General features: G+C 57.4%; 7 protein-coding genes across 7 annotated transcripts; 4 read left to right on the forward strand and 3 right to left on the reverse strand.

The window, feature by feature from the left end:
• Positions 1-1,653: 1,653 nt before the first annotated feature.
• Positions 1,654-2,538, forward strand: EX895_000026 (uncharacterized protein; the record flags this gene model as incomplete). The annotated part of the gene is made up of 1 exon (XM_029880627.1): positions 1,654-2,538. The coding sequence occupies one exon, from the start codon at positions 1,654-1,656 to the stop codon at positions 2,536-2,538; it is 885 nt and encodes a 294-aa protein (XP_029742013.1).
• A 355-nt stretch (positions 2,539-2,893) lies between these two features.
• Positions 2,894-3,529, forward strand: EX895_000027 (uncharacterized protein; the record flags this gene model as incomplete). The annotated part of the gene is made up of 1 exon (XM_029880628.1): positions 2,894-3,529. One exon carries the CDS (start codon positions 2,894-2,896, stop codon positions 3,527-3,529), a length of 636 nt encoding a protein of 211 aa, XP_029742014.1.
• An 86-nt stretch (positions 3,530-3,615) lies between these two features.
• On the reverse strand, positions 3,616-5,367 carry EX895_000028 (uncharacterized protein; the record flags this gene model as incomplete). Its single annotated transcript, XM_029880629.1, has 1 exon — positions 3,616-5,367. One exon carries the CDS (start codon positions 5,365-5,367, stop codon positions 3,616-3,618), a length of 1,752 nt encoding a protein of 583 aa, XP_029742015.1.
• Positions 5,368-6,179: 812 nt separating this feature from the next.
• Positions 6,180-8,198, reverse strand: EX895_000029 (uncharacterized protein; the record flags this gene model as incomplete). The annotated part of the gene is made up of 1 exon (XM_029880630.1): positions 6,180-8,198. One exon carries the CDS (start codon positions 8,196-8,198, stop codon positions 6,180-6,182), a length of 2,019 nt encoding a protein of 672 aa, XP_029742016.1.
• A 484-nt stretch (positions 8,199-8,682) lies between these two features.
• EX895_000030 (uncharacterized protein) lies at positions 8,683-9,490 on the forward strand (the record flags this gene model as incomplete). Its single annotated transcript, XM_029880631.1, has 3 exons — positions 8,683-8,965; positions 9,045-9,317; positions 9,453-9,490. 3 exons carry the CDS (start codon positions 8,683-8,685, stop codon positions 9,488-9,490), a joined length of 594 nt encoding a protein of 197 aa, XP_029742017.1.
• A 493-nt stretch (positions 9,491-9,983) lies between these two features.
• On the forward strand, positions 9,984-11,153 carry EX895_000031 (uncharacterized protein; the record flags this gene model as incomplete). The annotated part of the gene is made up of 1 exon (XM_029880632.1): positions 9,984-11,153. One exon carries the CDS (start codon positions 9,984-9,986, stop codon positions 11,151-11,153), a length of 1,170 nt encoding a protein of 389 aa, XP_029742018.1.
• A 174-nt stretch (positions 11,154-11,327) lies between these two features.
• On the reverse strand, positions 11,328-12,194 carry EX895_000032 (uncharacterized protein; the record flags this gene model as incomplete). The annotated part of the gene is made up of 1 exon (XM_029880633.1): positions 11,328-12,194. One exon carries the CDS (start codon positions 12,192-12,194, stop codon positions 11,328-11,330), a length of 867 nt encoding a protein of 288 aa, XP_029742019.1.
• Between the last annotated feature and the right edge of the window lie 406 nt (positions 12,195-12,600).

Consider the following 12,600-nt stretch of genomic DNA (forward strand, 5'->3'; position numbering starts at 1 on the left):
TGTCAGCGCTACCATCAACGCAATATGCACGGCCGGCTCACTTCCCCCGCACTTGCTCTCGCCCTCGCCTCCGCACCGTCCATCCACGCTGCTCTTCAGAACTTTTTCGGGTTGTCGCCATGATCGACATGAGTGGGCTCCAATGTTAATTAAGTTGCACACACCGCTTGACGGCTATATCTGCAGATGTGGGCTGCGTCCATGTAGTTGGCTCCGAGAGATCAACCCCACATCGAGGGGCGCAACAGAAAAGCGCGGGGACGGGCTCAGGGTCCTCAGTGTTCTCTGTTCTCAGCGGGTGGCGCCTTTATCGGCCGTCGGAGATGACTTCGGAGGACGCTTTCCGCGCGAAATCGCAGCTTGACCGCGAACAACTCGGCCGTATCGGATGCATCTATACTCGCTCTGCGCTGGCCTGGATAGGTCTGGTCTCGTGCATCCGTCTATACCGGTGTCAAGGAAGAGAGGCTGGCTTCTGACGCTATGGCACTACGGCACTCTGCCTCGACCACCAACAGGAGGCAGCAAAAGGCCGACCTCCGCTGCTGGTTCAACCCACAAACAGATTAGAAAATGTTTGCTACGAGGCTGTAACATTCTGAAATCTGCGCTGCTTCGTGTGTCGGCGTCTTTGGGCTGGACCCTGGTCTTGTCGCCCCGAACCGGTGCGTGGAGAAGAAGGCTGTGCATTGCTTTCTGCAGGCAACCGCATGAGAATTCACCGGCTCACTTCCACCAACAAAACTTAGCTGTCGTGCCAAACGGTGACAATTGGCAGCCATTGATTCGAGTCGAGAAGCGAAGTGACTGTCATCAAAGTGCTGCAATGCTGTGGTTCTTGTAGTGGACCGACTTGCGAATCTCATTCGTCTAGATAGATCGAATCGACTGCAAGGACAACGCGCTAGACTTCCGAGATGAACTAAATTGCAGCCGCTGTCAGAGACGTGTGACAGGTCAATAATATTTCATACATCGACGATGGTTGCCACCATGCGCTACTGCGGTTGGTACCCGCACGATCGCTGTTCATAATGGACATTACGCTCTAGCTCAATGCTAGCCCCGGCGGTGTCGCAACAAATCAAGAAAGGCAGGCCGGCTGGCTGGCCTGCGATCCACGATAGTGGATCGGAATCTGTCAGTATTGACTGTGGAAAAAGAAAACTCCTGCCGAGTGTTGGTAATTATGCACGGCGAGCACAGAAAACTTTCTCGGCTGCCGAGCTAGCAGATGGCACAAACATGCCAGGCGGCGACGAGACTTGAGGGTCGATCTTGGCGTATCGAATGCGCAGGATGCAAGACTTCCCCTTTCAATCACAGCCTCGGCCAAGGTGGTGATCCCCGCCGTCTCTGCCTCCACTGCCAGAGTGGCAACGCTGTGCTCTGTCCGGCATGTCTGGATCGGTCAACCTTGTTCCTCACACGATCAAGACCAATCACGACCATTGTTCATCGCTTCCTTTTCCTTCCTCACCTATTAACCCTCGTTCTCCGTGTCTCTCTTCTCTTGACCTCTTCCTCGCCACCGTCTCTTCATCAGCGCTGGACGCACACACTCGAACAACCAGGACTCGCATATAATACCCGCTCCTTTTCGACGCCAGGTGCGCTTGCCGACTCGCCAACGCCAAACACCACCTCTGCAAGATGAAATATCCTCTCGCTCTTTCCACCTTGGCGCTGACTGCAGCAGCGCTCACATCAAGTTTCACCAACGCCTTGCCGTCTGCACCCGTGCGTCGCCAGAGCAGCGGCAGCAGCCAAGGCTACTACAGCCCAGCCGCCAACGGAGGATCCATGCTGACCGATAGCCGCGAGCCGCTCAACGTCATTGTCTCTGGCCAGTCGGATGCAGGCGTGCTCAACCAGGCCGGTTTTGAAGAGTTTTCGCGCGCACTCCATTTTTCGCCCGGAAGCTGTCTCAACATCAGCCAAGGTGGTTATCAGACGGCCAACTTGGGCGACGGCAACGGGGCCAAGCCGCAGACCAACATTATGCGATACAACTTCAAGCAGGGCGATGGCGGGACGTGTCTCGAATCGCTCAAAGGCGGTAATCACTTCAGGTATTGGATTCAGAATGGAACCGCTGCCGACTCGGGCGCCGTCTTCCTTGCTGCCAGTGTGGAGCTGAACGCGACGCTCGGCCACATGATCGCTCCCAACGGGTACGACGACGGACGGGACGAGTTGGTGGGCAACGCTACCGCAGGTACGCTAAAGAGCCCTGGTGGGTTCGAGTACACCGTCAGCAGGACCACGACGTCAGAGCCGCTCAGCGGTCTATCGGCGAGCCAGATCAACCACGATATCGATATCGACGGTGTGGTCGACGTGCTCACAGTCCGGATCACCAAAAGCGGCACGATTGGCGCAGGCCGTGACTCGTCCTCGTCCGGCGGTTCGAATGGCGGAAGTATCAGCACTCCGCAGTCCGGCCCTGCGTCAGCTCTTGTGTTTAGCTCCCAGCAGATGATCGGTGTGAGTGCACTGGCACTCTGCGTCACCTCTGGCTTGATGCTCGTGGTGTAAGGGTGCAGTGCCAATAATGTAATAGATCGGACAATCAACTGATGGAATAGATTTTGAGTACGAGCGTACATCTACGTCGACTGTTCGTAAGCTTTCTCCGTTATTTACCTGAGCTTACCTCGCGGTCGAAAAGAGCATCACCGTCTCTATGTTTGATATGAGGTCAACTGATCAAACGACACAAAATATTCTCTCCGAGTTCCGTGGAAAAAAGGCTCAGGTCCTCCACTATTTGGAGAAAAAAAAAGTTCTTCCAAACGCTGCTTTCCTCCCTTCTCTTCACGTTTCCATCATCTTGATCGCCAGCTTCTGTTGGATCCACTTAACGTCCGTCGCAGCCACTTATTCGCCCAACATGTCATCAAGTAGACTCGTGCCGGCACTGTCACGCAACATCGCATCGGGCAGTCGTATTGCATCCGCACTGCCGCCCAAGCGTGCCGCTCTCCGACCAGCTCACGCTCAGTTGCGATCCAAATCAACCCTCTGCGCCTCCAACTCTTCTCGCTTGCCCTCGCTACTCTCTTCACTCCGCCTACACCAGCACCGCAACTTCCGCACGGCATCTGCTCTATGCCACGACCGCGCCCCTTCTCGCACCGAATCGTTCATCCCCGAAACATCCTCGTCTGCGTCTTCCAAATCCTCTCTCTCCTCCCAAGAGGAAGCGGCTTCGATACCAGTCACAGGCGAACGCACCCCTATCGGTCAAATCGAACAACGGCTCGCTATCACCTTCACATGCACTGTCGACGAATGCGGGCATCGCAGCTCACACGAGTTCTCCAAAAGGTCTTACACGAAGGGGATTGTCATCGTCCAGTGTCCCGGATGCAAGAACCGACACTTGATCGCCGACAACTTGTCCTGGTTCACAGAGAATGAGGGCGAGCCGAGGACGATCGAGCAGATGATCGAGGCCAAGGGCGGAACTGTCAGGAGAGGCACGGTTGATGGTGAAACGGGCGAGACGATCGAAATCCTCTCATAGCCCGCATGTCACGACTAACGTGAGGTTCCACGCAGCCTCTGACACTACAATGTGACTTCATCTAACTTAATTGACACTTTTCCGGACTAAATACACACATCGTACACGCGTTTAGCAACCGCCAACGTGGCCTCGTCCCTCAACCTCTGCCCGACCACCTGCAGACACACGGGCATGCCATGCACCTCATCCACACTGTACTGATCCCACACCTTGGCCTCGACTTCGGACTTGGCCTTCCACCCTGCCGGCACCACATCGACCGACTTGTCCACCTTGAGCGTGTGCAGCGGCATGACGACGGCGGGCATGTCCATGAGGTTCCAGCAGCCCGTGTAGAAGATGTGGTGGTATGCATCGTGCGCGGTCGACACCTCGGCGGCGACGGGCGAGAGGATAGCGTCAAAGTGCTTGCCCCCAGCGAGGTGCTGGATGCGCTGCTGCAGTTCAGCCTGCCATGCGGTGCGCTTGGCTTGCAGCTGCCAGAGGGTCTTGACGCTTTGTTCCCACGCCGTGTTGGTCTCGGCGAGGCCTTTGACCCAGTCGACGTGCTCGCCAGAGGCATCCATGATGCTGTGCATCGTCGCGCCGCCCTCTGCGCGGAAAAACTGCTCGATGAACCCCATTCCGCGCTGGAAGAGTTCGGTGTCCTCTGCTGTGCTCGAAGCGTCCCACTCGATCACCTTGTGCCCGGCGCTGCGCAGCTTTGCGACCGCCTCCTTGAGCGCGCGCTGCAGCGGTGGCGTCGGTGTTACGATCCCGTTGTTCACCAACACCAGCAGTGTTAGCTCCGGCTTGAGCGCCTTGCCCGCCTGCTCGACGGGCGTCCAGGGGATAGGCAGGCACTTAGGGTCTGCATGCCACGGCTCGCTGTCGACCACGGTTTTGGCGTATACCTCGAGGCCGTCAAAGTCGATGCACATGGGTCCGTTGATGGAGAGCACCGCCTCCTGCCCCGCGAGGCCGCTCTTGCACTTGGCGGTGGGGAAGCGGCCGAAGGAGGGTTTGAGCCCCCACAGACCGGTGAAGGAGCAGGGGATGCGGATGCTGCCGCCAATGTCGGTGCCCACACCAAGCGGGCTGCCGCGCAGGGCTAGCAGTGCCGCTTCACCGCCGGAACTGCCACCGGGTGTCACGCGCGTGTTGGCAGGATGCAGCGTGCGCCCATTAGCATTCGACACGGTCTCGGCGATCATCATTCCTGTCGGCGTTGCGGTCTTGCAGTACAGCACCGCGCCCTGCTCGCGCAGCAGCGTCACGAGCGTCGAATCCTCGGCGCTGGCATCGCCGATCCACGCGACAAAGCCTAGGTTCGAGTCCTTGCCCGCGAGGTTGAAGTTGTCCTTGAGACTGATCGGCAGACCGGCGAGCGGTCCTGTGTGCTGTGTGGTGGCAGTGAAGTGTTCGTCGAGCTGCTTGGCGTGTGCGATGGCTTCGTCGAAGAAGATCTCGGTGAGACAGTTGGTGAGCTGATGCGCAATCGCCGCGCGCTTGCAGAAGGCCGTCGTGACCGCCTCCGAGGTCCAGGTGCGCGAGCGCAGTTTCGCCAGCACCTCGCCTACGGGCGTCTCGGTGATGGCGAGCTCTTCCGCGGTCAAGATGCCACACGAGGCCGGGATGGTGCGCACATCGGTGCCGCTGCTGGCATCGATCTCCCCGAGGACGGATGCGGGCAGGCGCCATTGCGCAGGAATGCTTGCCAGTCGGGACTGCACCTTGGCCGCAGCCACGTCTTTCCAGGACGATGCAGAAGCGGTGGTCGGCATCTTGGACGCGCCGTTGGAGGAGGTGGGTGTTGCGCCGGTAGCAGCGGCGGCAGAAGCAACAGCTGCAGGCATAATGGGTCAACGCTTGCTTAGAGGCGAAATCGGTTAGGCAATGTAGAGGTGGAGCTTCTAAGGTGGACGAAGCAGATGATGGAACACGGACCAGCGGTGTCTATTTATCGCAAAAACCAGGTACTGTATTGCCAGTGCACAACAATGCAACGGCAGCAGCTCATTTCATATAGCCGAATGCGTGTGTGTGTGGACCTTCGAAGTTTGCGGTCGGAATCATTCACCGCGCCAAGCACGGCGAGCGTCGGTGCGATTTTGGCTCAACCTCGTTGCGCCGCCCTGTTTGTGTATGCCACGGGCGGCGGCGCGGCGCAATTGACTCTTTGAGCTTATCTTTGGTCGGTGGCCGGGACAAGACATGCCGTTCTACCCCATCAGCGTGGGTGGGCAAAGGCGGTAACGCAGCCATATCTCTCGGTGTTATAGCCGGGCCGCAAGCAACCAAGCAAGCCACATGACCGTTGCGAGCTTATGAGAAAAGGCAGCTCCAGCTGCGTATCAGTAAGGAAAGGCGTCACAAGTCCGATAAACCTGCGTGGATTGATTGGCTGCGCGTGTGTGCTGCTTTTCCAAAGAAGGTCCTAAATCCGAACCACGTCTCGAGACTCGCACACAGCGCAGGAAGATCAGGTGGTACCGAGTGTGCATTCCCCCGCGCTGTCTCCGCGGCTGATACAACCCAAAGAAGCTGCTCTTCACTCGACCAGCTACGCAACACCATCTAACACACACACAGGCAAACACCATTGACGAGCAGTGCTGGTCTAATTTCTAATTGCTCTTCTGCGCATTGCAGTGAAGCATTGTGTCACCTACTGGTCACCGTCGTCATCGCCATCGCCCGCATCACGACCCAAGCGCTCATCCCCACCCAACAACGTCCAACTCTCCACCTCCCGTCCCTTGCCATCCTTCTTAATCAAGAACCTGCCACCGTCCCCCTGCTCCTTCCACAGCAGTTCACGCGTACGTCCCAGGCTCTCGATCGCCGACACCCGATCCATGACCGACTCGAGCTTGTCCGCGTACCCCTCGGACTGCGCGACGCGGCGCATGGCTCGTAAGAGTGGCATCGAGTCGGCGCGGATGTGGTGGTGACGGTCGATGTGAATCAGATTGAGATGGTCGAGCTCCATGATGAAGTCAGGGCGCGTCATGACTTGGCGTGCCTCGCCCCAGGTGAGGTGCGGGTTGGGCACGTCGGCGCCGCGGATGTCGGCTTCTTGGTCCATGCTGGGATCCGTGAGGAGCGACTCGGTGAGTCGACGGTGCGCGGTTGCTTCTTCTTCTTCGTCGTCGTCGTCATCGTCGTCATCGTTGCCGTTATCACCAGCGGTTGTGGCTTTACCACTCTGCTTGTCATCGCCGTCGCCATCGTTGCGCAGAGCAGCGGTAGTGAACCGCGTCAGACCAGGTACAGGCGACGCCTTGGCCTTGTACCATCCGGCGTCATTATGCAACTGTGCCGCCAAGCTACTATACTGAGGGTCTTCCACCGTGTCCGCATTCACAAAAGCGGGTAATCTGCCCCCACATTCTTCCAGCAGATCCTCGAGCTCCTTTTGCTTTTTCGACAACTCGCAGAACAGCAGCCAGCTGCACGTCGACCACTTCTGCTCGTCCATCACGTCGTCATCATGATCCTCGATGATGCCTGTCTTGCTGAGCACCCACTGCATGTCGTCCTCTACCATCTGCCTCGCGGCACGCAGCATGTCCTTGCGGCGCGCCACCTTGTTGAGCAGTCCCAGTCGGCCGCCGCAGATCTCGTAGACTTCCTGAAGCACGCGGGGGTCCTGCGACGACGGCTTTTCGCCCCAGTACTGCTTGCGGCACCCACGAAGCACGTTGATCGACTGGCGGCGCGTGAGGTCGCGGAATGAGAGCGTGTCCATGCGGTTCGACGCTTTGCGCAGCACGTCGTACACCCAGTAGTCGGCGGAAGTGAAGACAAACGTCGCCGTGCCTGCCGAGGCCCACTTCTCGGCACGCTGCTGGAAGATGTGCAGCAGCTTGGTGCCCTCTTCATCGCGCGGGAGCAGGTGCGCCGAGTTCATGACGATGATTGCCGGCTTGCCCGTCTTCTGCTTGCGTGTGATGAGAGCGCGTTCGAGTTTGTGCAGCGCCCTCTCGAGTTGCTGGTAGTACGACATGCCCGACAAATCCGAGAGACCCAGCAGGTTGCCGAGGTAGTCGCGGTTGTTGCTGAAGTTGATTGACTCCGAGAAGCGGTCCACCACGATAGTGGGGTCGAGGTGAGCATCGAAGAAGGCGCATCCGTCTGCATCGATGGCCGCCATAGCTTCGATGATGGACGTGGCCTTGCCCGAGCCTTTGCTTCCCATGACGAGGAAGTACCGACCGGCTTCTTTGCCAGAGACGATGCTTCGGATCATCTCGTCCTCGGGTCGAGGCGGGTCGATGCGGACATGCGCCAATTGATCGCCGCTCTTGGCGAGTGCAAGCACGGGATCGTAGCCCGGGTCAAAGGCCGCTTCCATCTTCTTTAGGACGTGACGCTTGTACCAGGAGTGGTACACCATCGCAGCACCGCCGAGCAAAAGCACACCGAAAGACGCCCCCATGGCGGTCTCCCAGCCGGTCGAGTTGAAAAAGCTGCGAAAGCCATCGTTCGAGTCCTTGTCGGTCTTGCCTTCCGAAGAAGTGGGCCGAGATTGCTGTTGTGATTCTGATGCGCGGAGTTGTGTCGTGGACAGCGATCTTGTTCGTAGAGCTAGCGAAGGTGGTCGGAGTTGGAACTGTAGCGATGATCGCAGGCCAGTTGACAGGACACGCCGCGACGATGCTGTAGCCGGCGAAATGAGCACCATCTTGAAACGGCGTCGAAGGCAAGGGTCGTAAGGCAGAATGTGATGATGGCAGGACGGTAGAAAGCTCTCGTCGATCGGAATCAATATCAGTGACCTTACTGTGCTGTGATTAGCTGTGCTGCGTTCTCGCTGCCTGATGTTTGGGCATGCACCATAATCTTGGCGTTCTGATCGTGTGCATCCTGATCATGGAGCTTGTGCTGCAGCTCTGATGCAGATAGGAAATCCAAGGCTGTGCTGTGCTGCGCTGTGCTGTACTGCTGCCCCACCAGGAGAAGAAGTGGAAGGAGAAAACGCACAGACGTGTTAGACTCTGCAACACTAGACGACTCCGAATCCCGAGATTAAAACTCGAAAACCAAGAAAGTTGCGAACGACACTCGACCATACAACCTCGTCTTGGACCTTCACTCCGCCTCTCTGTCTGCTCCGACACTCACTGTTTTCCTCACTCAGTTCTACGACAGGAAAGGAACGGTTCAACATGTCGCTGTTCAAGAAGTTCGAACCCAAGCCCGATCTCGGACCCGCAACAGCACTCAAGTCTTCGGTGCGCCGAGTCATCCGTCAGAAGCTCACCGACCAATACCCAGAGTTGGCCAAGGACGAAGGCGCTCTCCTCGAAGCAGCATGGCCCAACAAAGCCTCAGTAACCACGGTCAAGTTTGCTCGAGAGCACGTACAGATGCTCATCGCCGATAAGCAGGTGCTCTTCTTCCAGCACTACGACGACTGGTACCTGCCCAGCTTGCGGCTTTTGCACAAGTGTGCGTAGCGGACTCAAACCACTCATACTTGACAGAGGGGCTCAACTGACTTTTCCTTTTGTTTCTCGCTTCTCGCTAGTCCCTGACATGCTTCCATCGGTACAAGTTGACCGCGGCGCCATCAAGTTCGTGCTCTCAGGTGCCAACGTCATGTCGCCAGGCCTCACGAGCGCAGGAGGCAAGCTGCCAGATCCATCAAAGGGAGAGACACCGCTCAAGGCGGGACAGTGTGTTGCGATCCGTGCACAGGGCAAGGACGAGATCCTCGCTGTGGGAGTGATGCAGATGGATACCGAAGAGGTTCGAAAGACAGGCAAGGGCATTGCGATAGAGAACATCCATTATCTTGGAGGTGAGTGGCACCCCGTCCGCCACGAGATGTGTCGCCTTGAGAACGCGAGCATGCTGACGACCTTTCATTGCTTTTCTTCTGTACGTTATGTCTTGTTGTGACGTGGTTCCTGGCTGTCTCTGATCCGGCCAACAGACGACCTGTGGTTGACACTGTCCAAGGGCGGCATCTAAGCTGCAAAGTGATAATCGCTGATCAAAGGAGGCGGGGGTTCACCCTGTCTTGTGGTGGAATCAGCACAACTTCACAGTCCAATTGCATGTCAACCCTCGCAGCATGATCTCGTTGCTTGTACTCTACAAACACTTCCACTCTCGTTTTCGCAATCACTCTACCACATTAAACACACTTGTTCGGAGTTGACTTTTCTCTTCGAGCTCGTCTTGGACGCTAGCGTAGAACCGTGTTCAAAGTGCGTGTATTTCAGGCTGCAAGGCTTCCGTGGTTGCCGTGGATGTGGCTCGAGAGAGGTGTGTTTGACAGCATGTCACCTCCACTCAAGAGATACGCGAATCTGAGCGCTCTTTTTGGTCTGCTTTTTGTTTTTCCCGGCTCGAGAAGAATCGAAAAAGTGTTGGTCATCAGTTCCAAAAAGTCTTTGAACAGAGCATTATAGCTTGCTACCTCTCCACCATTCGCAACTAGTCTACGGAAAGCTATTGCAACATGCTAGCCTCAACATCAAGGCTTCCAGCTTCAACGCTGAGGTCGTCTTCGAAGCCATTGCTATCACAAGCAGCCCGCAACAACGCCGCTCCTGCCACACAGATCGCCTCTTTACCTCCAACACACATCGCCATCGCTCGAAAAACGCTTTCGACGAGCACAATAGCGACGAACAGTTCAGATGCCGCTCCATCTTCCTCATCGACCAGAACAGCGCCACCCGCATCTGCACAGCTCTCACCGCTGCAGTCGCCGCACTCGTACCTCTTGGAAGAACTGGCCAAGCGCGACCACCCTTCATACTTGGCGCACCACTTCTATCCCAAACACCTGCAGACGCATTTCGCTGCGATCCGAACGTTCAATGTCGAAATCGCCGGACTCAAGGATACCGTATCGAACGAGCTGCTCGGTCGGATGAGGATGGGGTGGTGGAGGGACGCTGTGCAGGGAGCATACCACAACCGTCCTGCCAAGCACCCGGTCGTCCTCGCATTGCGCGATGCGTTCCAAGACCCGGCTGTGCGGGACAATGCAGCGGGCGGGCTGATGCTGGACCACTTTCTGCGCATCATCGACGTGCGCGAAGCCGATCTGGCGGACGACTTCCTGGCGCCGTCGCTTGAATCGCTCGAGTCGTATGCAGAAAGCACATCGTCGCGCCTGCTGTACCTCTCGCTCAACCTGCTCGGCGTACGCAGCGACGTGGTCGACGAACTCTTCTCCCACCTCGGCAAAGTCTCGGGCCTCAGCCTCGCCATCTCCAGCATCCCCTATCACACACACCCGCCCGCGCACATGCGCAACTCGATCACAAAGGGCGCCCGCAAACTCGTCCTCCCGCGCGAATTCGTACACGACCACGCCGTCGTGGAGGAGGACGTCTTCCGCAATGGTCCCGAAGCAAAAGGCTTCCGGGATGCCGTGTTTGCGCTCGCGACGCGTGCGAACGACTACCTCATCACCGCCCGCAAGATTGTCGCAGAAGAGTTCAACGGCAAGCTACCCACCGCTGTCGTGCCGCCTCTGGTGGGCGTTGTGCCGGCGAGGTCGTACCTGGAGCGACTCGAGAAGGCCGATTTCAACCCGTACGACGCATCGCTGCAGAGCGGAAAGCATTGGAGGCTGCCGTGGGATATGTGGCGGGCTAGTCGCAAACGCACCATCTAAGGCCAATGCGAAGCTCACTTTTCTTATTAGTACTTTTGTGTGTAATTTTACATGCGCTGCAGGTCAACCCAGTTCACGGTCTCGTCGTCTGCGTTGAGATCTGCAGCAACTTGTTCCAACAACGATCTCTTGCACGACGCCTCCTGCCTTCCATTCGCGATCCACTCGGCTCGCTCACTGCTGCTTCTTTTCATACTTCTCGCGCACCTCCTGCACGAGCTTGTGACCCCAGAATCCTTTTCCGAGCACCTTGCGACGCTGCTTAATCATGTACGTGTACATGACGTACAGACCGGGCCACCAGATGGCAAACAGACCCGCATAGACCAAAGCGCGAGCATCCCAGGCGGACAGCTGCAAGGTCTTGGGAAGCGTAGCGAGGATGCACAGAGCTTCGGAAGTGGCGCCGATAGGGTAGAGCACGTAGAAGGTGGTGTAGCGCGCCCAGAGCAGACCCGGGCCATCAGCGCCCAGTAGCTGGTTGGCATAGAACGGGTAGCGGATGCACTCGGTGATAGACCATGCGAGCACCATCGAGGCGTAGAACGGGCTGGACCAGGCCTGCGAGAAGCGCTCGGTGACGCCCCACACCATGAACAGACGCGAGGCGACCTGGATGGCAGTGGTGACCACGGGGCTTCGCACCCAGCCAATGGCGGCGTGCACCACCTCGAGGATGGCGAGCGACTGGACGAGCGCCACGGCAGGGCCAACCGACGCGTGCGAATGGGAAGCGCGCTCGAGCAGCAGCGCGATACGCTCGGGGAAGAGGTGCGCGTACGACTTGACGATGCCGATCTTGACCAGACGGAAGCGCGCCAGCACGTCGGCAGCAAACTGGACGGGAGCCGAGTACGGCTGAGGACCCGACGAGAGGTGCTTGACGAGAGTCGAAAATACAATGACCCAACCGAAGAACGAGACAAAGTTGAACAAGACCAGATAGTACTTGATGAGAGCGGGCGGACCGCGCTTGGCAGGCTTGGCTGGCGTGGCCGTGGCCGAAGCCGATTTGCTGCTCGAAGAAGCTTTGGGCGGCATGGTAGCAGAGCTATGTGGCGAGGAGGATGGTGGTGGACGAGTAGAAAGTGAAGCGACGATAGATCGACCTGCGGAAAAGATCCAAATTTGCATTCCGCTGCCAAAGAAAAGCCAAAGGAAGCTCAACACCGATCCGGATCGCACGGACGTCTGACTGCCGAATACCCAACACGAGGTAGGTCCGATTTCTAGGCTGGATCGGGAGTACCTCTCATCGATATTGTTGAAAGTCGAGATTGTCCGGGTTCTGATTTTCGCGCCAAGCCGAAGGCGAAATTCAATCTCTGGAAGTGCTGCTGGAACGTGCCTTTGAGGATGCATCAGGTCGCAAGCCACCGCTCACTCACTGAATTCAGGCGAATTTCTAGAATTTCTTTCACTGAGAGTTTTAATTTTGGGCACTGAT

The sequence above is a fragment of the Sporisorium graminicola genome, chromosome SGRAM_1 (genome assembly GCF_005498985.1).
Source record: "Sporisorium graminicola strain CBS 10092 chromosome SGRAM_1, whole genome shotgun sequence".
In the NCBI taxonomy this organism is placed as follows: Eukaryota; Fungi; Basidiomycota; class Ustilaginomycetes; order Ustilaginales; family Ustilaginaceae; genus Sporisorium; species Sporisorium graminicola.